General features: G+C 42.9%; 1 protein-coding gene across 1 annotated transcript in view; it reads right to left on the bottom strand.

Annotated features, from left to right (window-relative positions):
- The window catches only part of WDR25 (WD repeat domain 25), an 816,010-nt gene that overhangs the window by 718,350 nt on the left and 71,656 nt on the right, over positions 1 to 26,004 (bottom strand). The window contains exon 2 of the mRNA XM_078660186.1: positions 9,265 to 10,055. Within this exon, the coding sequence (XP_078516312.1) occupies positions 9,265 to 9,987 (723 nt within the window). The 5' untranslated portion in view covers positions 9,988 to 10,055. The remainder of the gene's footprint in view (positions 1 to 9,264; positions 10,056 to 26,004) is intronic.

The following is a 26,004-nucleotide window of genomic DNA, read 5'->3' as shown; positions in this document are numbered from 1 at the left end:
TTTTTGTAAGGCTCTTGTTTCAGAGTAAAGATGCCTTCTACCAATAACAACTCAAGATGTTCTATCTTAAGAAGATGTTGCAAAATGTCTTCCATATGTGTGATTTTAATAGTTTTGGTTTGGTTAATTTTAGCTGTCATTTTTCCTTTTGGTATTGACAAAGAGGAGTACAAGACTAATATGACTAGTAAAGTTGTGGCTAAACAAGATAACCATGATGTAGTAGGCAAGTCTAACAGAGTTATTGAGCACAAACCAGAGATCCACCAAGTTAGATCTGTTGGTGATTTTTCTAGTAATACTTTTTCAAGACTTTTATCTGAATATGTTAAAGTAATGGATGTCAAAGATTGTTACATTTGTGTGAAATTACTCACTTCCGTTTCTGAGGGAGTTACTTATAATATACTTCCCCTTACTTATGGCATCACTTGCAGCGTAATAGCTAGTTTATTTTATCAGACAGGTCGTTTAGAGTACTATTATTCTAACTACGATGAGATTTTGCAAACTTAAAGGTTGATAAAAGCTTAAATAAACATAAACATGCTAAACAGATGAGGGAGTTTTTCATTGTAACTAATGAACCTACTTATGAGTATGCTTTTAGAAATAATTTAACTTGTAAATTGAGAACTGAAGAGAAATCTTTCTTAAACTTAGTAGAAGAGAGAAGGGCAAATTATAAACGAAATGAAATGCTGAAACAAACCAAATCTAAGTTTTGGCAGATTGAGGATGAAAAGCTCAATGGTAGCACTGAAAATGTTGCTATTCACATAGATAAACCTGTTAGTTGAAAGCTTTGTATTAGAAGAGACAATACTCAATTTGATAATTACTTTGTTGGTGCGAGTCAATGTGAAGACACTTATCAAATCTTGGGTGGATGGGGATTTAAAGGTGGCAAAGATCCAATTTTTCCTGGAATTTATTTTGTTTGTGGAAACAAGGCCTACTACAAGCTCCCAGATCACTGGTATGGCACTTTCTATATCGGATTAGTTTTTCCAAAATGTTTTCATGTAGATAGAAATGTAAAGGGTTCATTTGAAATTAGCAATCATCTGAGTAGATTCAGAAGGGAGAGTTTTTCAGAAATCTTGGGAGATATTTCTGGTGCAGTAATACCTTTGGTGGGTATAACCCTGAATCCAGTTAAAATCAGAAAAATGTCTACAATTGTTGATAGATGGTCTACTGATACTGCTAGTGGATTTCAATTAGTCAATACTGAACTTATCTCTATGAGATCGATGGTTATGCAGAACCGTCTTGCTCTTGACATTCTATTAGCTATATTACATGTCCAGCATTGCTGCACATATATCCCAGACAAAAGAATATAGAGATGTATATTAAAAATATTACTGAATTACATTCAGAAATTGTGCCTGTAGAAGATGAGGATTTCTCAGAACGTTTGAGTAAAAGATTTGCAGCAATCAAAAACTGGTTTCAAGAGATTGGTAGTTCAATTTTAGGCAAAATATTGTGTCCTTTATTTGTCATAGTTTTTGTGATACTTTTGTTAAAAATGTAGTTGCATGCTACACAAAAGAAAGAAATATCTAAGGGAAAAGAAAAGAATGTATAAGCTCAGAAAAGAACAAGAAAAAGAAATAGAATTAGAAGAGTTTCGTAGGTCACAATATGAGAGTTACATACAAACAGCTGAATCGAAAGTTTAGAAACACTAATACTGTGATTGTCCAAAACATGTTCAAGGGTTTAAAAGTTTGTTAAATTTTGGGTGTAGTTTGGTGATTTTGAAATCACCAGATGAGGGAGTTGATGGAGCGAGGTTCAGAATAATATTTTGTTCTAACACGCAAAGTTAAACTTCCAATAAAAACCGTAACTGTATTAATCAGTGTGTGGTGAATTATTAATCAACCAAGTTTTAAAATGCATATACACAAGAGAAACACGAGGGACTAACTCATGTGCTCTCTGTTGCAAATGCAAGTGCGTGGAAAAATAATAAACTAACCTTGTCTATTGTCTTTGTCAGTATTAAATGCGGCTGTTTAACTAATGGCATGTGCTTATTTGTGTGCTTATGGTATGTCTTTTCGTCTTTTATGTGGCAAAAGCTCGTGGAAGATATCCTGCGGCCTATAAGAAGAAGGTTGATATAAAATGCTGCTTTGTGTGGACAGCTAGGAAACATAAATTAATGGGTTAATAATTAGCAAAGGGGGTGGGTAACAGAATGAGTCTCAATTCTCTAATTAATTGATGTCTTGTGTTTGTTTAAATAATAGTTTTCAAGTGAGGCCTAAAGGCACATTGAAAAGATGACGTTTGAGTCCTGTTCAGAAAGAGCCCTTGCATGGAAGTGGAAACTTTTACCACGTTGACAAGTTTTTGCAAATTCAAATGAACTGTGCTAAACGTGCTCTTCGAGAGAAAGATTCAAGGACAGGAAGCGGCAAAGTTTGCCAAGCTAAGGAAGTCATGAACTGTAACTCGTGAAATGTTTCATTTTCGAGGAAGCCAAAAGTCACGAAAAACAGTGGACAATAGAGTCAAAGAAAGGGCTCGATTTTGGTATGGAGACGTGATGACACGTAATGGACTGACATAAGTCAGCCAATGTGGACACTGGATGGCAAGGAAAATTCTACAAATTAGTGAGATTAGCTAGACAAAAAGGTATAAAACTTGGCCCCATGAGCAGGAGGGCGCTTCTCGCTTTCCGATTCCTGAAGGGCGTGACGTGCTGTTGGACTCTTTGGCGCACGTAAGGATAGCAGACTTTAATGATTATTTCCTTTAGGTGGAGTGAGTTTTAGACAGGGAAATAGAATTTAGGGAATGGAAACTGTTATTTTCTTTAATTCATGCTAACTGATTTGCCTTTGAAGTGTCAGTCAAATATGTCTTTCTCTTAATAAACGCTGCTTTTATTGCCAATAAAATTAAGATTTTTAAGAAAATGCTCTTTCTTGAATAATAAAGTTAATAAAATTAGATTTTTGAAACGACAAGTTGGTCTTGTTTATTCATGGTCTAGTTACCATCAGCTGATCCATTTACCTTAGTGACTTAATTAAAATGATATATGTTTAAAACCATGGTAAGAAATGATAAACTGCAGTTGTATATAAATGTGTAAATAGTTTATGATTAGTTCTGTTTAATTAGGTCACATGATTCAGACGCCCAAAATTGTCTCGTTGGTATATGGGCCTTTATAAGTGATATATGATTAATGGTGAGTATTGTGGTGTTGGGTAGCGTTGGTGAGACAGTTTTTCCTTAGGGGCGCTGGATCAATCTCCTGAACAAATTCCTTCTTTGGTCAAATTTCTTCTTCTGAAATGCAATGGCCAAAAAATTACTCCTTTGGCTCAGCAAATTTAAACAGACTACACAGAAAAGTTAGACCACATTCTCCAAGACATAAGCACACACACAGTACATTCACCAGGTTACGATCATGCTTAGCCTGATCTCACCCAAACACCAAAATATCTTGGAATGAATGCCATCGCACCAGACAACTCCTGCAAGATGTACCTCATTGGTCAATGAAACAGAGAAGCTACGGTTATAAGCCCAAGAGGAATCTTAGATTCTCGACTATTGAACAAACCCTTCTAAAGTCAACAACGCAAAACATGTCTTGGATTGTTCATCGATCTCATTTTGGCTGTACCTTCAGCAAGGTACAGCAGGATACAATACAGTGAAAATGCATATCATGCAAATTGGACAGAAATGGCTGTTTATCCAGATGGATTCACCCAAAACAGGTCAAAGAACAAGCTAAGGTCTCCAGATCAGTTATGAGAAATGATAACAGGTGATAGAGAGTCCGAGCAATCGCATGTTTATGCCTTCTTGCACAAAAGAGCTGGAATTTCTTGACAAATTTCTATGCACTATAGTCGGACGTTTCTTATTCTGTGTCATATCGATAATGGGCATTTGTTAAGGATAATGAAATACTTCACAACACCAAACATCTCCAGCTTTTCAGCAAGGGTATTTTTAAACCTAACTTGTCTGTAAAATCATCGGTGGTGTATTGTTAGTTGGATACTGCAAAGAACACCTGCATAACAAACTCCTCACCAAACTTGATACAAAATTGTTTTCAAACACCCAAAAACAACTTGCTAAAGTCAATCCAACTTAGATGAAACATTTTAAATAGAGTGCGGCATAGTTCATTAACTGATACCAATGCACTACTTTCAACAATCTCATTTATGTTGGAAAAAATATCTAGTTCCTGTTTACTAATACAAACGAAGCAATTGTAGACAAAATAATACAGAGGGAAGAGTGTATTATAGTCCCATAATTCCACTTCGTGGTTCTGGGGACATTTATAAGCCCCTTGACCGTTGACATTCTTGCTTCCTAACAGGAAGAGAAATCAACATCTGCATTATTGAATCACTAATAAAATTGTTGATGATTATTTGTTAACAACGCGGTGTTATTCCATGTATGGGTCCGATACTGCTCTGCCGGTTATGATCACCAAAACATTTCCTTATTGTTGAAGGTAAAACGGATGTATCTCAAAGTAACATATATTTATTTTTATATATTGTATGTTGCATTTTAGTAGTTAATTCTTCGCAATTTTGGAATGCCAAATTATTTTTCTCTTGCTTGCAGCTTAAACACCTTTTTTTCTTCGGAATGATCTTGGCCTTTTGTGTTTATTAGAACACAGTTTTTCCATCTGTGTTTATTGCAGTTCTGTTTTGTACAAAATGTGTTTTCCTTGCTGTGTCGGTCGACCTGTGCTTTTAAAAAACGCAGAGCCCAGTGAACTCACTGACATCACAACAGTGAAAACTAGATTTTTAAAATTAGGTTGTTGTTTATATTGTCCTGGGCAAGTCTTGTAAGGGACGGGGTGTTGAAAGAAATACGAAACATTTGGCTCAAAAAAACATTGCTTGCAATTGGACCGACGTATCTATGCTTGAGATGTGTATAATGATTATTTCTTGTCTATGCGTGCCCTCTAGTGGCGTAACGGGGCTAAAATTGGTGCTAAAATCTCCGTAAGAAATTGCTGGTGAATGTTACCAATAGGTCTGTTTGAAGCTTTTAAGTATGTTATGAAAACAAAGGTTTGTACTGAATACAGAAGTAAGTGTCTTGTAAAATAACAAAACAAATATTAAGGCAAAGGAATTTTTGTTTCACTGATAAAGGATGCATTTCACATTGTGTAACACCAGTAACGTGCGCAAAAAAGGCGCAGTGAACAGGCATTAATTTTTAAACTAGAGATAAAGGATTCATATTTGACTGAAACTCAGTACTGTAGGGTGAAAAAACGACGTTTTGCTTTAAATTGCCAAAAAGGAAAAATCCTGCTCAAAATCTGAAATTCCCAGCAAAAAAACTTACTTTTCGGGAGAAATTTTGGAATTCAAAGATAGCAAATATCTATCTCCTCCAACTGCTGCATCACTGGTCAAATTATGCAAATTTTGATGATGGATACAAATTAAGGATGCAGGCCTCAGGGTTACCTTAAAGAGGGTCATTAGACCCGATCTCTAATAACAGATACCAAAACACTCTTGGGAAAATGTCACTGTTCCCTGAGCCTTGACCCCAATTTGCAGATCTGGGCTAGACAAGGATACTATCATATACAAACAGTTTTTGCTGCTGGGCTGCCCACGACATTACTCCTAGTTTATCCCAGTGGTAAAGTTTGTAGGGGCAAGTACAGCCAGGTAGAATCTGGTGGTATTTGCCCTCACAAATGCACAATTATTGATACATTTTTGATAGGTGTGAGTACGCAAAATAGGCACAAATGTTCGTTTTTGGCGCTAGATAACAGGCCTACTTGGCACCATAGGTCTTTACATGAGAAGTACTTTTTTTATAGCCATCAAAATGCACGCCAACCCAATTCTTATTTACAATTAAGCATCACCACGATCACTCTTTACTGGTCTGTAGGGATGTTGTAAGGGTTATTGATGTGTTTATTCCCACAATCATAATAGTGAGCCTTTTTTCATGAGTCACACTGCTAATGTGAATCTACAGTTAGGTATATTGAACAATTCAGTTACATGCTGGAATCTGGGTTTTGAATAACCCCACAAAACACACCAGTACAGCTATAACAGTAAACAAACTGTATAAGACTACATACAAATATGACAGACAAATTAGGCTGAAAAACGTGACCTACAGAGTGATTAACTTCATGCAGCTTTTAGACCCAGGCATGAAGCATACGCCTCAATGTAATTACTTTTTTTTTTAATAGAGAACAAATCGTCTGTAGCTCATTTATTACTTCAGTTTTATTAACGAAATTAAATGCACTTCTAAGAAAATGCCTCCTTTTGCATGGTCATCCCTATTTGTTTTGGATTAATGCTGCTGATTTTTTCACTTTATGCCCTGAGATTCTGCTAACCAGGAGCTGTGCATGTTCTCCGAACCCTAAGGCTATACTCCTAACAGACACATTTAACTTACCTCTAAATCTCTAGTATATGGTAGGAGAGGGTAAGGCAATAGGATGGTTTGGGTAATTTTAAGGTTTAAGGGCTGGTAAGGGTATAGGGTGGTAAGGGCTTTTAGGGTTTAGGAGTCGGTAAGAGTATTGGGTGGTACAGGAATTTGTAGGGTTTAGGTGAGGTCAAAGGTATTGGGTCGTAAGGGTGTTTTTAGGGTTTAGGGGTGGGTAAGAGACTAGGGTGGTTAGGGTGTCTTAGGGTTTAGTGGCGGGTAAAGGAATAGGGTGGTAAGGGTGTTTTTAGGGTTAAGAACCTGTTTAGGGTATAGGGTGTTAAGGATGATTTTAAGGCTTTGGGGTGGGTGAGTTTAGAGGTTAAAGGAATAGGGTGATAAAGTAAAAAACAAAAAGAGGGGGTTGGGGGGTCTACCCCCAATTAGGAAAATATTAGAATGGATATATATATATATTATTTTTTTAACTTTTATTTAAACAGTCGACCATTGACAATAATATGAGCACATTTAGACTGGCATTTCCAATACAGAGGCAAAATCACTTTAGCAAAGTAAATAACCAATGTTACAATCAGCAGATCAGGAGGATTCAGGAGCTTCCATTTCACCTTGTCTTCTTGGTGGGGGACAGATGTCGCCTGTAAACTCATTCCATGCTCCCCAGGTCTTACTCCATTTTCCTGGGCAACCCTGTGCAATGAAAACCGATTTCTCTCTGAACATACACGAATCTAGATCTTCTTTCCACTTCCCCACCCGGGTGGTTGACTAGCACCCCACAATTGTGCAATGTTCCACTTCGTTATCATAAAATTGAATGGATAATTTAATTGAAAATGGAGGGGCCTCAGGAGTCTCCCCCTGTTTTACATATATTAACTGAAAAAAACAAAGGTTAAAGAGACATTATAGTTAGGCTCAGATTTAATTCATTCAAAACTAGTGAAATTCAGCAGTTATGATTAGCTAAACTAACTATAACTCACCCCCCCCCCCCAATGCATTGCTTATGAACTCACATATTACATCACTCATGACATGGACTGATGACATCACTGATGACAGCATCCTGCAACTGAGAGTGTTTTAAAAGTGCTTATGAATGTTAAATATATATACCAAGGTGTATTGGTGAATCAATGGCTGTGCGAGTGCCTGTATGGATGATTTAGTGGGTGTGTGATTGACTGTATAAGTGAGTGATTAGGTGTCTCAGTGAATGTATGGGGGAGTTATTGGTTGTGTGAATGTTTGTAGCAGTTGGTGTCTAAGTGGCTGTATGAGTGTGTGTCAGTGAATACATGAGTTGCTGTATGGGTGATTGACTGGTTGTCGGAGTACCTGTAAGGGTGTATGAGTGTCTCTGTGGGTGGATGAAGGAGGTGTGACTGACTGTATGGATGAGTGAGTGGGTGAATCAGTGACTGTATGGGTTAATGGGTGGGTATGTGTGAGGGGCTGTATGGGTGAGTGAGTGTGTGTATGGCTGTGCGGGTGAGTAGATGCCTCGGTGGTATATGGGTGAGCAACTGGGTATGTGAAAGGTAGTATATGTGTGTGTTGGGTTATAGAAGTGACTATATGTGTGAGTGACATACAGCCGCTCAGACATCCACTCACACACTGATACAGTCAGCCACCACTCAGTTGAGATATGTTAGAAATAGTATGTCTAATTACTAGTAAAGAAAGAATAGTAGTTTAACTTATGCTGTAGCTTAGCATATATCTGTACATTTCAGAAACGTTTAGGAAACAATTTTACTTACTGAATGAGGTCAGTGATGTCACTGACCATTTCATGAATGATATGTGAGGTCATAAGCAGTGCACTGCAGAGACGTAAGTTATAGTTAGCTGAGGTAACTATAGTTGCTGAATTGTTATGATTTTGGATGAGTGAAATCTGAACCTAACTATAATGTCCCTGTAACCTTAATTTTTTTCAGTGAATATAAATATATAAATATAAATATATGGTGGTAGAGGATGCATGGTAAAGGCTTAATTGTAATGTCATACAACCTTTATTACTCTCTATACAGCACTTCGCACTTCCCACTGTCCTCTTTAAAATACATATAATACAAGCACTAACTACAAACATAAACACATAATTCTGTTTGAGTAATCAATAATCCTCAATCACTTTGTAGTTTAAAGGTGCCAAAGTGCCTATTAATGTCCACAATGAATCATACCACATTATAGCATTTTTATTTTGCTTAGTACTCTTTTTATTCTTTTCTTCACGGTAGGAGCAATCTTTCTCTAAGAAAAATTCCAAAGGCATCAACTTGATTTAGTTATCAGAATTAACCTCACAAGCTGAGAAATCTTAACCTACAAAAAAACGAAGTATTTTGCTGTATATTATTAATTCTGATTTAGTACAATAATGTAAGGAATCCAGTTCCAAGTGAAGGCTGTACATGCATTTTTAAATCATCCCTAAAGCAGACAACTTTTTTTTTACATTTTCCAAGCCTTGGACTCAAATGAATCATATACTCAGAGGGAGGGGGTCATTTCACACTCAGTTTACAGTTAGGAAAAGACAAGTAAACTGCAACAGGAAGTAAAGTTAGGAACCACATGGCACCCCAACTTGCTGAGTAGATACCCCTCCCCCCCCGCCAACTAACAACGTTACCATGTCCTGAGCAAAATATAAATTTTTCATATACATTTTGTGGCATGCTCAAACAGCATGGTCAAGTGGGTACAAGAATTCTGAAAATGAATGACCACATAGCAAACCTTAACAACTGTATGTCACATTACCTTGAATGTTTTATCCATTGATGCTGAGAGAAGCATATGGCTCTGATGCTGCACCGGACACCACTGCACGTTGTTCACCGGACCTTTGTGCTGGGCCAGTTGAAACACCAAATGTGTTGGAATTTCTGTCGATGTGTACGCAGTTTCCAAATAAGGCCTAATATATTCAGAAACCCGTGATGTCAGAGGGTTTGAACAACCTGAATCGTTTTCAGATGTATTTGTGTCAAGGGAAAACTGTTCTTTTTCCTGCTGTCTGACTTCCAAGTCAATTTGTAACTCTTTTCTCAGCCTTTTTGGAATGTAGGGCTTAATACTCGTGGAAGAAGAAACCTCTTTCTGCATGGTTCTCTTTTGAACAGTAGGACCTCCAGTTCCAGAAACAGATTCTGAATTTGGTGTAAATTTGAATGTTCGATCGAAGCTTTTACAAGACATGTCTGGCCGTAATGGACCAAGATTAGCTCCTGCACATGCTTTACCAGGATAAACAGCTTTTGCAGACCAGTTGTCCCGTTTTACTTTTTCAGTGACCCCTTCTTGGGCAGTAGTCAGATAATATTTGCCAGAATTCTCCACAGGCAGCTCTTTCAATGGGGGTTTTGGATCCGCTCCACTTGAAACATAATGTTTACTAACATCTTGCATTGAAACACAGTGAATTTCAGAACTCTCAGTCTCTGTTTCTGAATCTGAATCATCGTATGAAACTAACAAATTCATTTGTGATCTGGCCCAGATGCAAGATCTGGTAGGATGTGCTTTACAATCTTCTGCAAATTGACTACCACCTGCAAGAATAAAGAAAAATATTCACCATCCAGAAATAATGTTCTAACGCATCTTAAACCTTTTTCGCGTACTCAAGATTCAAGGTTATATATTAGAGATTTAGATCTGACAATGAGGTTCCTAAAGTACATCAATTAATTCAACTGTAAAAAGGAGCAAAAAAATTAAAAATTAAAGGACCGTAATTTATTGACAGGACAATTTATCATCTCCATAGCAGCTTTAGCGGCTATAATCCATATTTTAAAAGAAAATTGTTTTAAAAATCCCTTACAATGGGACAGACAAATAAAACATGTTCCTGAACACCATTATACCATAAAGTTCAAATTCTTTCCTCCCAAACTACATTCTGCCATGCATCTGTCACAGTTTTTAATGGTAAACATTTCAACGCGCAAAGCATTATACACCTTCGCACCCTGTTTTCCAGGTTAGTTCAAAAACACTTGAAAAACTGCTGCCTGACATGATTGAGTGACAGTACATTAATGATAGGGAGAAGGAGGAAATAAGACTAGGTCGCCCTCCTTAAACAAGTAATCAAGACACAAATCCAACGTGTCGGGTTCTGAGACCTAGCTTATGAGAATGGCTTCTGGCCAGTGCGGTCAGAAAAAAGCCAAAAGAAAGAAAAATTCCTTTCTTGAGTCCCCTCACTCACCAGGGTTTCCCCACAGTGACATGCTTCATCATTGGAGCCATCCCAGCTCTCTACGAACTGGGGCGTGCTGCGACTTGCGGAGTTACGTAGGAGAACTTATTTTTGTGGAAGACTATGTGTGGTGCAATGTGTAGTGGAGTGGGTGTAAGTGATTAAAAATACCGGGCTAGTGGGCCTCAAATATTTTATTCTCGCTCCTAGGCAGGTATGGTTAAAAATGGGGTTGACACTGTGTACCTATCTATAATGAGAAGGAAATTAGTGTATGGTCGACATGTTTCGAGCTTCCCCTAGCTCTTCCTCAGAACCACACAGGGACCAGCCCTGTGTTTGCCACTCCTGTATAAACCTTAATAGGAAAATAGAAATAAGGAAAAAATAGTGAACGCTGCTACTAATAAAGGCATGCGTTGAAATACATACGATTGCTAGTTCTCGTTGTATATCTGTAATGTAAAGAAAAATGTTAAAAAACACCCCCTCCTTTAAGTGGGGGAATATAACATGCTTCCGTGCCTCACTTATATATGGTTGGTTTGCTCCATATCAGTGCGTGCAAACTTCCAAGGCGCGGGTGATAGTGCCTAGAAGAATCTTAAAAAACTGGTGAGATGCGTGGCGTGAATTCACACAAAGAAACTACACAGGACTTGTGATGACAGTACTCACACACACACTGATTCAATACACATAAACAGAAAAAGGAAATGCTTCTTAAATCATTACTTGTCAGCGTGCTAAATGGCACATCATGATCACGGGGGGGCATGTCTCCCTTATGAAATAAATAATCCTGTTTAATGAAGGATGGAAAAGCGAAATATTGGCGGTTATCGTTATGCACAGGATAGTGCTATGGTATGGTACTAGAAGTTTAGGAGGGTCGAGGATGCTCTCCTTTGCCTCGGGACATGTTGGGGGAAAAAAGGACTTACTTCAAGATAGAAGATGCCGTGTCAATACACCTACTCAGCTTCCCCGCCGGACCGCATTTTAGCGCGTCTCCGACGAGGGGGGGGTTTAACTGGGAAGTTCCGGTTTGAGCAGCCACGTGGTCTGCATGGAAGCTAGACCGCGTGGTAGTTAGCTAATGGCCGCCATCGATGGCTAGTGTGGCGGCCATGTTGGGAGGTGTTGTGGGATTTTCTGGGCTAATAGTATTGTTAATTGTAGCATCCAGAGTGTAAATTACAAATAATTAGGACGTTCTGCCACTGAAAGGAAGGCTGGGTTGAATAGGGACTCGATGCTCGCATGGGCGCAAGTACAGCTAAAAGGACTAGAAAGTCAGAGTGTTTACAAAAGGCCGCCTCCGAATGGCAAGTGTGGCGGCCATATTAGGTATAGTCGCGGGTCCGCGACTTTACTGCATCAAGAGTGCTTCCTAAAGGGAATGTTATTATAAAAAAAAACAACCAGACTGTCAGCCAAAATAATGGCCAAAGGGGTATTAGTAAAGAAAACGGTTGGAGGAACTGAACAAAAGCATGACTGAATTTAAAATTGGGCTTAAAGATACAAGATATGTTAAACTAGGAAAAGACCAAAAATCATTTTCACATGAAAAAGTATATCCATACACCAAGGATGACTACATACCGAGCGGAAGGAACCCAGGCTACAACACAGACAGTGATGGAACTGAGTCTGGTTCTGACAGTTTGGACTCATCCAGTAATTACAACCGCTACAGCAACCGAAAACCAACAAGGGTGAGGGGAAATACAGGGAGGTACCCAAGGGGGCAACAATTCAATTGGCCACCTTACCCTGGACCCCAACTGTATGGACCACCGCCACTATTTTTATATGGACCACCACAATTCCCCCAAACATACCAACTGCGACAATATCCGCAGTGGGAACAAGGACAAGACCAGCAAAACCAGTCTTTTTTAGGCCGTGGTAGGGCTGCCCAACGGGGAAGAAACAGGAAAGGGCAACAACTACAATGGGCACAACCTCTGGAGACAACAAGGAGCCATACCCAAAGCATGGGACCACCGGTCCACCCACCCACAAGCAACAACCCAGTTTAGTTGTCAATCTATCGGATGCCACCTTAACACAAGCACAACTTGATGTACTAGAGAAAGGCCTTGGCTTTGTGCCTACCCTACAAGTTGCCCGATTTAAACTTTGTTGTGAACTAAAAGAGTTCATCAGAAAAATCAAACTGGAAGTATTCTTCAGAGATAAACAACCTGTCGACATGCAAAGAAGTGATACCGGATTAAAGAAGCAATCCAACTTCACCCCGCCACCAATTAACCTACCTGTTGAGCTTTTGGCTTTTGAAAAAGCCGTCATGAAAGAAGTGAAGGATCTGGATCCAAGAACCATCAAAGTGTTCCAGAACACCAGCAAGATTGAACATGAAGCAATACAACAACTATCTACCAACGAGACCATCACCATCAAACCAGTGGACAAAGGGGGAGCAATTGTCCTCCAGAATTCTAAGGACTACAGAAATGAATGCCTGCGCTTACTATCAGATGAAAGGAACTACGTCTGCATCAATGAAGATCCGACTGAACAACTTCGGATAGCCATTGCATTCCTCATTGAGGAGTCAGTAACTAATGACTGGCTAAGTAAAAAAGAGGCTGATTTCCTAGTAAACTCAAAACCAATCACTCCCTATTTTTACACCATCCCAAAAATCCATAAACATCTGGATAAACCACCAGGTAGACCCATTGTGTCGGGGATAGGTTCTATTTTAGAACCTCTCTCCAAGTTTGCAGACGCATTCTTAAGACCAATCATACAAAAAACAGACACCTATCTTCAAGATACCAAAGCTGTCCTCTGTCTTTTGAAAGATCTATCCTTTGACCCCACATCCAGTATACTAATCAGTCTGGATGTGGAGAGTCTCTATACAAGTCTCCCTCAGAGAGAGAGCAAATCCTTGAGCCTCAGTGTGACGGTTGACCCCCGCTTGCCCGAAGCGGTTAGTGGAGCTGCGCAACCTACGGCTCCAAATCGTTGTGCTCTCTTTGGTGTACTGCTCAGAGGACTCCTGCCAGTGTCACGGACCTGGCTGGTGGTGTGGCCGGGAGACCCCGAACACGGCCCGCAGCTTGTTGTGCGGACTGCTCTGGGCACGTGGCGATCCTGACCCCTCAATTTGCGGACTGCGCCTACCTTATAGACGTACTACACACAACTCTGGCTGATACTGCTTGCGGTGCACTCCTGGCTACCTGCTGTCTCCCATTGGCCGACGCTCTACCATAGGCACTCGCCAAGGTGATCTCAAGTTTGAAGTAACTCAGTGGAATGTAGACTTGCGGGGTGCGAACCTAACTCTGCTCCTTATTCAACGACTGGCTAAACCATTGCGCATTGCCCAGCCTGGCCGGAGTATAACCCCTGCTACCTCTACGGATCCCAAGACGGAGAGACGCGAGAGACGCAAGAGCACGATGGTGCGCCCCGAGAACCGTCAGACAAAAATCAACTTTGACGGTGCAAAAAAAGGGTCTAAGATCGGGACTGTGGAACCGGGGCCTAGTGGCGCGGATCCTGCAACTGCGCCCTCCCCTTCTAAAGAACTTGATATGCACCGTCTGCTTTTAGAAATGCGACAGGGGTTCGCCACAGTGGTGGAAAAAGTGGACAGGATGTCCTCCAGGATGGACGCCTTAGTACATAAAGTGGACCAGCACGAAGAGAGACTCACTGCAGCGGAACAGCGGATTTCAGACAACGACGACACCACCGCTTCCCATACTACCCAATTAGCTTGCATGGATAATCTACTGCGAGTGATAGCAGCTAAGATTGAGGACTTGGAAGCTCGAAGCCGACGCAATAACATCCGCTTCACGGGCGTTCCGGAGTCCACAGATACTGGTCGGATGGAAATGTATGTAGAGAAAATCCTCCGAGCGTCGATAGGAGAAGACGCCTTCTCCCCACAATTTATAGTGGAAAAGGTGCACAGATCATTGGCACCAATTCCTAAGCCCGGAGCACCGCCCAGACCGATTATCGCCCGATTGCTCAATTATCGCGACCGAGATGTTGCGCTGGGAGCAGCTCGGACCAAACAGAACCTACACTACAATGGAGTCACCTTCTCTATCTACCCTGACTTCACTCCTATGGTGCAAGAGGAACGTCGCAAATTTCTGGCTGTTAAAAAGAAACTAAGAGAAGCACAGCTGGATTATGCCCTGCTCTACCCGGCGAAGCTGCGAGTGACACACCAGGGCCAGCAGAGGTTTTTCACCAATCCGCAGAAAGCTGAGGACTACTTGAAAGCGGTTCGTAAGGCACAAAAAGATGATCGGAGAAACAATGCGGACCTCGGGGAAGACTCGCTTCGAGTGGACAATGACGAGTGAGATGACGCTATCCTTATGGCTCGGATAAGTCCTGGACTATCATCGTGGACTGTTCCTTGTAGCCTTGAACCAGATTGCTCTATCTCTTTGCAGCCGCAGGGGACTACTAGACCTCTCCATTGGTAATGTATTACAAGGACCACTATCTCTACCCTGGCCTATACCGAGGGTGGTACAGTATGGTAGGCTACTGGGAAGAGACGTGGCTGTGCGCCCTCAATGTTGCTTCCCCTGCGGGTATACCCCCTTTGTGGATACATGTTGAGTAAGTTAAAGAGGGGTGGGAGGCCGTTGACATGGGTGGCTGCTGGCATGATTGGGATGCAGTAGTGGGAGGGGGGCTGAGTTCTGTTTTTGGGGCGGGAGTTTGGTTCTGTGGGAAGATGGGGCGGCTAAGCGGACATTGCGGGGAATTGCATCATTCAAGAGACTTTGTTGGACTTGCATCGACTAAGACATGTAACACTTCTATACCGAGCCTAAGACATGGCAGGTCCAGGACTTGATGCACGCTTGAATTGTATGTCATGGAATGTACAGGGCCTTAATAATGCCAAAAAAGGTCGGAATGTGATCACATTCTTAGAGCGCCACAATGTTCAGATAGCCATGCTACAGGAAACGCACTTATCACCGCAGACACGCTCCACCTTTGCAAGCAAATGGGCTACTGCTCGTGTCTTCTCCTCTTATTCTACATATGCGAGAGGAGTTGCTATCCTGATAAAACGCGCAGTGCCCTTTCAAGTATGTGGCGAACTAGCTGATGCGGAGGGTCGATATGCCCTGCTGTGGGGTCGTCTGGGTCGTGATACCATCACATTAGTTAACTGTTATGCCCCTAACTCGGACACACCCTCATTCTTCACTGCGCTCTGGGGGAAAATCCTGGATGTAGGATCCCGGCATGTCATGTGGGGGGGAGATTTTAATTTAGCATTGGAACCTCGCCTGGACCGGGCGGACGGGGTGTCACACTACAAGCCTAGGTCTAGGGAGGCGTTGGGAGGTCTGATCATGGAGGGCGACCTTGTGGATGGTTGGCGTTATCTGCACCCCCACCGAAAAGAGGGTGCACACTTTACGTCCCTGACGGGCACATGGGCACGACTAGACTACTTCTTCACCACCAGAGAAATATGTGCGGGGGTCTCTAGAGTGGAACACCTCCCGAGGACATACTCAGACCATAGCCCTGTCATGATGCACCTGCAGATACCAGGGTGGGACACTCCTAGGCCACAGTGGTGCTTGCAGCCAGTGGCCCTTCTAGACGCCGTGTTCCGCACTGAACTTGGAGAAGAGATTGCTGCTTTCTTCCCCAGCAATAAAGGCTCTGTCGACTCCGTCGACAGTATTTGGGAGGCCTTTAAGGTGAGGGTACGAGGCTATTGCATATCGAAAAGCTTTGGGGTCCTGCGAGATATCCAACGTACAATCCGCAAAATTGATAGCGAACTGAAGGCGTTGGAGGCTCGGATGGTGGAGGGAGATATCTCAGACATTCAAGCAGAGTTTAGAGACAAACTGACACAGTATGAGGAAGAAGCCGATATAGAAGCCAAATTTAAAGGGAAGCACTGGCGGGCGAGAAAATATTGTGAAGGTGATAGACCAGGCAGGGCTCTAGCACTGTTGACGCGACCACCACACACTAATAACACAATCTTGGAGCTGTTAACAGACCAAGGTCATACACTCAGAGACTCTGATTACCTACTCGCTGCCTTCGTTTCGCACTATCGTACACTATACACCTCTACCGCCACCTCAGACATATCGTATGATACCTTTCTGGGCGATGTGGCCCTTTGCTTGCTTAGCGATAGCGACAGGGCCTTCCTAGCTGTGCCCTTTGAGCTAGATGAAATTCGTGATGCCATCATGTCACTTCAAAATGGGAAGGCTCCTGGCCTTGATGGGCTGCCCGCAGAGTTTTTTAAAACATACATCGACATTATGGCCCCAGTCCTCCACGAGGTCTTTGAGGAATCATTGGCTGACGGAATCCTCCCTCAATCAATGCGCGAAGTCGTAATAACATCACTGTTAAAGCCTGGTAAGGACCCCAACATTTGTGGCTTTTATCGCCCACTTTCGCTCCTGAATTGTGATGTAAAAATATTGGCGAAAGTGCTGGCTACCAGACTATCTCTGCTGATGACCCGGATTGTGTTGCCAGATCAATCTGGGTTTGTTCCGGGCCGCTCCACCTCTCATAATTTACGCACTCTGTTTTCCCTACTACACACGGTGCATCCTGAACTCCCTGTCGCTGCGGTCTTCCTTGACGCTACTAAAGCCTTCGACTCGGTCGAGTGGCCGTATTTGTTCACTGTGCTGGCACGTATGGGTTTTCCTAAATTATTCATCTCGTGGATCCAGTTACTATACACACGACCGACGGCGAAAGTCCTGATTAACGGCCGCCTGTCAACCTCTATTGATCTTTCCAGAGGCACCCGACAAGGGTGTCCATTATCCCCTCTCCTGTTCGCAATAGCGGTTGAACCCCTGGCCTGCCGGTTGCGCCAGCTGCACCGGGAGAGTGCGTTCCGCTGCTTCCAACGTCAAATTGATGTATCATTATATGCTGATGATATAACACTATTTGTCAAAGACCCTGCATGTAACCTAAACCCCTTACCTAGAGAGTTCGTTACCTAGGGCGGGATATCTGGGGTACATATTAACTGAGCTAAGTCACAATTTTTCCCGCTTACGGATGCTGTCGTTGATTTCTCCCTTGACTACCCCCTGGAATGGTGCCACTCGGAACTTCGATACCTGGGTATCAGGTCTCGCGTGACAAGGACGAGACGTTACGCTCCAACTATGGTGTGGCGGTTACGAAGCTGGCTACTCTGGTAGATCGCTGGATATCCCTCCCCCTCTCCATGGCGGGAAGGGCGTCACTCATAAAAATGGTAGTGCTCCCCCGTTTTCTCTACTTTTTCCTCAACATCCCGTACTATCCGGGGGCTTTCTTCTTTAAAACATTGAAGTCAGAACTATGTCGTCTGTTCTGGGGGGGTAAAAGCCCGCGACTGAAATGGTCCGTGCTGATTCAGCCGTATGACAAAGGGGGGTTCGATATCCCTGACTTTGAGGTTTACTACCTGTGTGCTCAAGCACATTATGCCTACCATTGGATGATCCCCACCCCTTTTATGCCACAATTGGCAGTGGAGGACTGGATCGCACACCCTCTTCCCCTCAATGGGCTTCTACATTGCCCACTTTCGGATATAACCACGCCGTATACCTCCGTCACATGTACAATCGAAGCCTGGCGCCGAATGGCTAAAAAACTGGGCTGTGCCTTGCTATATTCTCCTCGGATGCCACTGGCCTATCACCCTAAACTTGAACTTCTATGTGAACAGGGCTTCCGAATGCTCTGCAGGAAACAGCATATCATATGTTGGGGCGATCTTTTTACGGCTGGTCGGTTCAAAACTGTGGACCTCTTTTTTGCCGCGCACAGCCGTACTCCGCTCGAGATGTTCTACTACATACGGCTGCGCCAAGGGATGAGGGAGATACTGCCTGACTTCCCGGACGAACCCGAGACCCTGTCTCCTCTGCACCATATGCTCTGTTCCCTAGATGGCTCACACTTAGTGTCGGGCATGTATCGTAGTGTCAGGTCATGTGCTCCAGAGACGGAGACCTCGGCCCGCTTGCACTGGTCCGCTGACCTTACTGTTGAGCTCACTGATGAGCAGTGGTTACACTGCTGTTCCCTCACAGCCCGAATATCGGCCAGTAGCAGGCTCAAAATAATCCATTACAAATTCCTGCAGCGCTTATATTATACCCCAGTGAAAAAATGTCGGTTTCAATTGACTGATAATGACAACTGCGAACGTTGCCACGCGGAACATGCAGGCTTTTTACATCTTGCCTGGGAGTGTCCCCCGATCCATGCCTACTGGCAACAGGTGCTGAAGGCTCTTGAATCAATGACCGGGATAACCATAAGTATTGATCTATTACTAACGCTCCTGGGACACACACCACACATTCCCACGACATGTAGGAAATTTGTAGATATCGCGCTGCTGCTTGCGAAAAGACGGGTGGCATGCAGGTGGGGTCGAGGCAGGGCCCCAAAACTTAAGGAGTGGCTTACAGACATGACGTACAGCCAAGAACAACACACAACCTTTGCTGAGTTACTTCCGATTACTACTAGACCGAAGGACATATGGGGACCACTAACAACCTACCTACTGGCCCAGACTGGGAATGATTTTCGAGACGATAACGAAGCACATACGTAATATACACATCCCCTCAGACAGACTCACAGGTGGGAGGCTTTCGACTACGCGCGCTAGCATAATATACGTATGCGTGCTCCACTGACTGCCATGGGTCATTGATAATGGACCGTGGTTATATTTGTGCACACCTGATGCATTCCCCTACCTTCTATTGTTACACACCGAGGCATGGCCCCCTTCTAGTGTATGCTAGTTATATTTGCTTACCCTGTTAGCTAAGTATGATGCTTACCCTGCTGCTAAGCCCATTGTTGAATTCATGTGTTTACATTGTCATATACTGTGAATGATTTATGCTCTTGATGCTACCCCATCGACTGCACAGCCGCACTCATGTATTGTACTATGTTAAAAAACTAATAAACAAAGTTTTAAAAAAAAAGGTTATACAGGAGTGGCAAACACAGGGCTGGTCCCTGTGTGGTCCTGAGGAAGAGCTAGGGGAAGCTTGAAACATGTCGACCATACACTGATTTCCTTCTCATTATAGATAGGTACACAGTGTCAACCCCATTTTTAACCATACCTGCCTAGGAGCAAGAATAAAATATTTGAGGCCCACTAGCACGGTATTTTTAACCACTTACACCCACTCCACTACACATTGCACCACACATAGTCTTCCACAAAAAATAGGTGCCCCTACGTAACTCCGCAAGTCGCAGCCTGCCCCAGTTCGTAGAGAGCTGGGATGGCCCAAATGACGAAGCATTTCACTGTGGGGATACCCTGGTGAGTGAGGGGACTCAAGAAAGGAATTTTTCTTTCTTTTGGCTTTTTCTGACCGCACTGGCCAGAAGCCATTTTCATAAGCTAGGTCTCAGAACCCGACACGTTGGGTTTGTGTCTTGATGATTGAGTGACACTGGGAGCAAAGCTTCGCACTACATATAACCATATAATTCTCCAACGATAATTTTGCCATGGCAAGCTTTAAAAACTTTTTTGAGGGGGACATAGATCATATTCTGAATGTCTGATCTAGTCAGGGAAAAGCGCTGAAGTGCAGATCAAACATTAGTTAAAAACTGAGCGGCCGTTATAGTAGGAGAAAGGCATTCCATGGCCATAAGACTCCTTAAGGACTTTTCCTTTGCATGCAGAATACAATGGCACCATCATAGAATGGTGGCTAGTCCTCTTATGTAAGTGCTCACCAATTCTATTTCTAGCCTTAACACCACAATCGAGACCGTGGGATTAAAAGTGGAAATAGTGCGAAGAATCTTCACCTCCACCTCATGCATAGAGTGCCAATGCCTAATATTTATTGTCTATGAAGCATATAAAAGGGTTGCTGGAATTTTCACTTTGTATACGGTTAGGTGTTAGGAGTTCATTAAAGTGCCGATGACCTGTTGCTCCATAAACTGACTTTAGTGCGTTTCCATGCGCATGTGCCTTATTTGATATGTGTGCTAAATGTTCTATATCGGCCAAATTTGCGGGCATAATTCTTCCAAGATAAGGGTAAGACTTTACTACTTCTATGGTAGATTTGTTATAAAACCACTTATACTCTGATCTTGCTTTTGTTAGTATTAACCTTCAGGAAGTGAGCGTCTGAGTAAGACAACAGAATATCGAGATGTTTCTGGAGAACTTTAGGAGTCAGATCTAGAAGTACGATATAGTCTGCATAAAGGAGAGTCCTTAAAGGATAAGAGCCTGATTTTGGGGCATCACCAGCAACCTTGCTCTGCACATCGGGCAGGTACTCCACATAAAGAGAAAAAAGCAGGGGCGCGAATAGGCATCCCTGCTTCAAACCATTACTGGTGGGGATTTTATGAGTTATAGCTCGCTTGCATCCTAACATAACACAACACCAGGTAGCTGTATGGAGTGCAATAATGAGTTTTAGGAGACCCCCGGTATTCCCAAGGCACTCTTTTTTTTGTGTGAAAACCAATTGGAAGTGACTCCGCACTCATATGTATTCCATACTGTAGTGAGTTTATATGAAGTTTCAAGAGTGTAGTTGGTGCTTAGTTTGTGAATCCCCTACTGAGGCTCAGGGGTAAATATTGATGCTCACGCGTGTTTCTTGGGCCCCAAGATTCACAATCACATAAGCACTCCTGCATATATCATTCATACAATTGGTTGATCAAAGTTTTGAATCCTGTTCCTGAATAAAGTTTTAAAGGAAGTTTGTTGAAAAAAGGTTTTGACCCTCCTCAGAGTGATAAATTCCTCTATTTTTCATGAAATTATTCGTTCATACTCCAATATTTCATAGCAATTCAAATCTTCATGATATTTGTATAAATAAATCAGTTTTTCATAATGCCCGATGCATTTCGAGCTCACAGCTCTTCCTCAGGGGACTTTTTATCTGAAAAAATATGTCACATCACTTATGGTACGAAAAATCGAAAAAACCTCATATTTCATTATCTCGTTATTGCATTATCACATTATCACGTTCCCTAGATATATATGTCATGCATGTACCTTGTGCACAGTGTATCACCTTATAACCCTTCATGAATATAACCAACACATGTTTACGCCTCTGATCGAGTGGCACGAGTGATTCAAATTGACTACTTCACTAACCTGAACACTTTCTACTTTGTCCGTTCAGCTGTAAAAGACAAAAGTGTCTCCATGTTATACTGTCCCATTGTTATTGCCAAGTCGTTATAGTCAAAAAAGCACTGAAAGCTGGTAACCGTAATGTTTCTCTTACCAGTTCATTATGTCTTTATTTCGAAGTAAAATTCATAAAAGACAGCATACAATACATAAAAATATGTTAAAAAAAACTACAGACATCTCATATGATATATAAAAAGTTGTAACCATACAATATGTGCTTCATGTCCTAACAGTTACTTAGGCTTCATGTTGTAACAGTTGATTGATAGGAATTCAGTTTCTTAATACGGATCAACCACGCCCAACCCAGGAATTTAGCCACACAGATCACAAAAAGTTCGGATCTAACTTTACGAAACTTCATCAGAGCTTCAAGATATCCCCCCACAATCCAAGCTTCTACATAAAGGTTTCAACCATTTGAGTCGTGGGGCTCGATAAGCTGGGCAGGCGAAAAACAAATGGCCAATACTTTCTACATGATCCGGACACCAGGGACATTTGTTACTTACATTCTTTGCCCACTTTGTAGTAAAAGAATTAATGGGGAGTGTGCCTACACAAAACTGATGATACAGTTTCCGATCCTGGGTTTTGCATATCAGGTCCCAATAGGGCTCAAGGGAGGGTGTCAATTTGTGTATTAAAAAAAGCCCCGTTAGGTTCGTGTCTGAAGAATGGATAACCACAGTAGATTTTATCAAGGCCCAGAATAGATCTCTGAAGTCTTGTTTTGAGGGGAATCTGGAACACCCGGGATTTAGCCACAGCTCAGGAAGGCCCATTGCATACAAAACATGTTTGACTTCCCTGAGCCAGGGGATTCTGTGGGCGCCCCACAAAGATTTAACCTCATTCAACTCACGGGCAAAGAGGCTAAGCTCTGGAGTCGTCCATAACCGTCGCCACAGTGCCACTAAACGAAACTGTGCCATCTGATCTAAAGGTCTGCATCCTAGGTCTAATAACAAGGGTTTAATGGGAGTGGATTGGGGAAGCCCCACCAAATTCCTCAGAAACCTATTCTGGGCTGTAGTCAAAACTGACAAATCCTTGTAGCCCCATATGTCTGCTCCGTAGAGGGTCGCTGCATTAACCTTGGCCTCATATATCTTTAATGCTGGAGTAATACGTTTGGTCGAGGATTTCTTCTGTTCAAGCAGTAGGCAACCCGTGAGGCGAACAAATTTTAGATTTAGTGCCTCCAGCTGGGGTTTCCAGCTGAGTTGGTAATCAAGGGTCACACCCAAATACGTCATAACCTTGACCTGATCAATTGGAACACCATTTAGACTAACAGAGCTTTTGACTGGGGTTTTATTACTAAAGACCATGAATTTAGTTTTGTCTACGTTGATCTGCAAGTCGTTTTTCTTACAGAACTCTGCAAACCTGTTCAGGGCTGCCTGCAACCCGCTCCAAATTTTAGAAAGGAGCAGGGTATCGTCGGCAAAGATTAGCATTGGATACTTTGACCCGGCCAGAGAAGGTGCATCAGTCTGCGTGTTGATGAAATATTCGACAACCTGGTTTATGAAGAGGAGAAACAGGGTAGGAGCCAACACGCAACCCTGGCGCACCCCTCGTTGGACCGGGAAGCTGTTGGTCACCTGGCCCTGCTTGCCCCACCTCACTCGGGCGAAATTATCCTCATGCAATCTCATGACTAATTCCAGGAGATCGACAGGAAAGCCCATGCGTCTTAATGCATCCCAAAGTTTCACCCTTGGAACTAGATCAAAAGCCGACTTAAGATCTACAAATGCGGCATAGATAACCCCTCCACCCAAGAAGACCACCTTCCAATAAAGCATGGTGAGTCTGAACACCTGGTCTATAGTACTGGTACCCAATCTAAACCCAGCCTGCATGGGGGAAAGTATATTATTCTGTTCTATCCATCCCTGGATTCTTACAAGAACCATTCTTGATACTATTTTTTGAAGTGAGTCGATCAAGCTTATGGGGCGATAGTTGTTTGGCAATGATCGATCCCCTTTTTTATATATTGGCAAGATCTCAGACCCTTTCCAGGATTGTGGAATCCTTGCCCCTGCTGAGATAACATTTGCCAATAGGGTGATATATGGGACCCATAGATCGAGGTTCGATTTAAAAAGATCTGCAGGGATGGCATCTAGGCCCGGGGCTTTTCCTGACTGGACGGAACCGAGAGTATGCGCCGTGTCTAGGGCGGAAAAAATAAGTGGGGCCCCGGGGTTAGTGGGCTGGACCCCCAGTACAGGCTTGATTACCAGTTTAGACTCGGCGCTCGTATCTTTAAATTGGGCTGTAAAGAATTCCACCCAGTCAAGAGCAGAGACGTGGTTAACCGGTATTTGAGAGTAGGGATCCCTACCCCACCTAATAATCTCCCAAAATTTCACTTGGTTTGATGACTTGCACGCCATAAGTAGATCAGCCCAATAAGAGTCATCCCAGTCCCTCTTGGCTGTCCAAAGAGCCTGCTTATAGAGCTGTCTAGCATTCTTGATGTCATGGGAAAGCCTCGATTTAACAGCTGCTATTAATTTGCTGTGGGCTTCCCTACAGCTCTTATTATACCATCTTTTGTGGGCTTTGACTGCCTTATTTTTTGACGGCTTGGTGAGCAGGCTTTTAAGTTCCGTAAAGCACTTCTCATGGAGATTGATAATTAGGGAGTCGGCCTCACTGAGGGGGGATAAGTCTATCCTCTTACCCCTTGTTTCTAAGACCAGCTCCTCTATTTCATGAGTGAGCTCTGGGTCACCCAAGACCCTGGGCCATTTGACCCGTCTTCTGTTGTTACACAATATTATGTCGGACGTTGGGCAAGTTGTTACCATAGGACCGGTGCACAGTCCGGGGACCTTAAGACCCAGGGAGAGGGGATTGTGGTCACTCTCTGGTCTAGGCTCTACCTCCATATCTATTACATGTGACCAGAATTCTATTTTGACCAGTATATAATAGATACGACTCTCACTGGTCCCATTATCAAAAGTTGGTTTTACGGATTTATCAGACAGAGTACGGCCGTTCACTGCCCGAAGCCCCCACTCCAGACAAAATCCCAACCAGTGGAGGGCCGCCTCAGTTCCCCTAACACCCTTGCTTATGGTTAACGGGGGGATATTCCACGCAGTATCTTCATCAATTCCCACATCTTCGGCCAAACTAAGGATAGGTTCGTAAGAACAATTCAGGTCGCCTGCTACTAGAGTAAAACGGTCACCACTGTACTTCTTCAAGAGGCTATCTAGATCGTTCAGGACCGGTTGCTTACGACCACCCTGACAGCCTCGGGCGTAGATGTTAATTAAGAGAATATCCGTATTGTTACCCTTTCTCAGGCTGATACATAGAAGATCAGCATTCTGAACCAAGATTTCCTTAGCTTGGAGTCCCAGGGAGTTTCTGATCCACATCACAAGACCGCCAGAGGCCCTACCCTTAGGGCCCTGTATAGCGGGCTTATAATAATTTAGGTAGCCTACTCTAAATAGAGGACCAATTGCCGAGGTTTCCTGAAAAACTACGATATCATACATGTCGATAAAATCGGTCCAATGATCGTTATCCAGGCGACCCCTTAGCCCTGCAACATTCCAGGACGCCACCCTGATTGTTCCTGCTGAACTACCAGCTGTAATAGTCTCCGATAAGCCCAAGTCAACTGCCCTGTTCTCAGTAGCTCTAATGACGTGGCCAGGGACTGGGCTTGGGCCGTCGGAGAAAGCAGAACTGTCTACTCGAGCTACTAAGGGGGTAGGGGGGGAAGTCACCTGAACGGGATTAGGTTCGATGGTATGCACAGAAGCATCAATCCCCCCAAGTCAATCGACCTCATCCAGACAACCAAACATATTAGAAGTAGGAGCCCCTTCCCACCAGGTGTTTTGACCTAGCCAGCCATCCCTTCGTCCATTTCGTCTGATGTTTTGGACAATTGACCAGTTCCCCTCAATGTCCACATTCTGCCGTGGGGGGGTAAAAAAATGTAAGGGGTCTGACAACAATAGTTGAATTGTCTCTTTGTGTATTCCAGGAA

Source organism: Lissotriton helveticus, chromosome 9, assembly GCF_964261635.1.
Source record: "Lissotriton helveticus chromosome 9, aLisHel1.1, whole genome shotgun sequence".
In the NCBI taxonomy this organism is placed as follows: Eukaryota; Metazoa; Chordata; class Amphibia; order Caudata; family Salamandridae; genus Lissotriton; species Lissotriton helveticus.
This window is presented reverse-complemented; position numbering and strand designations above follow the sequence as displayed.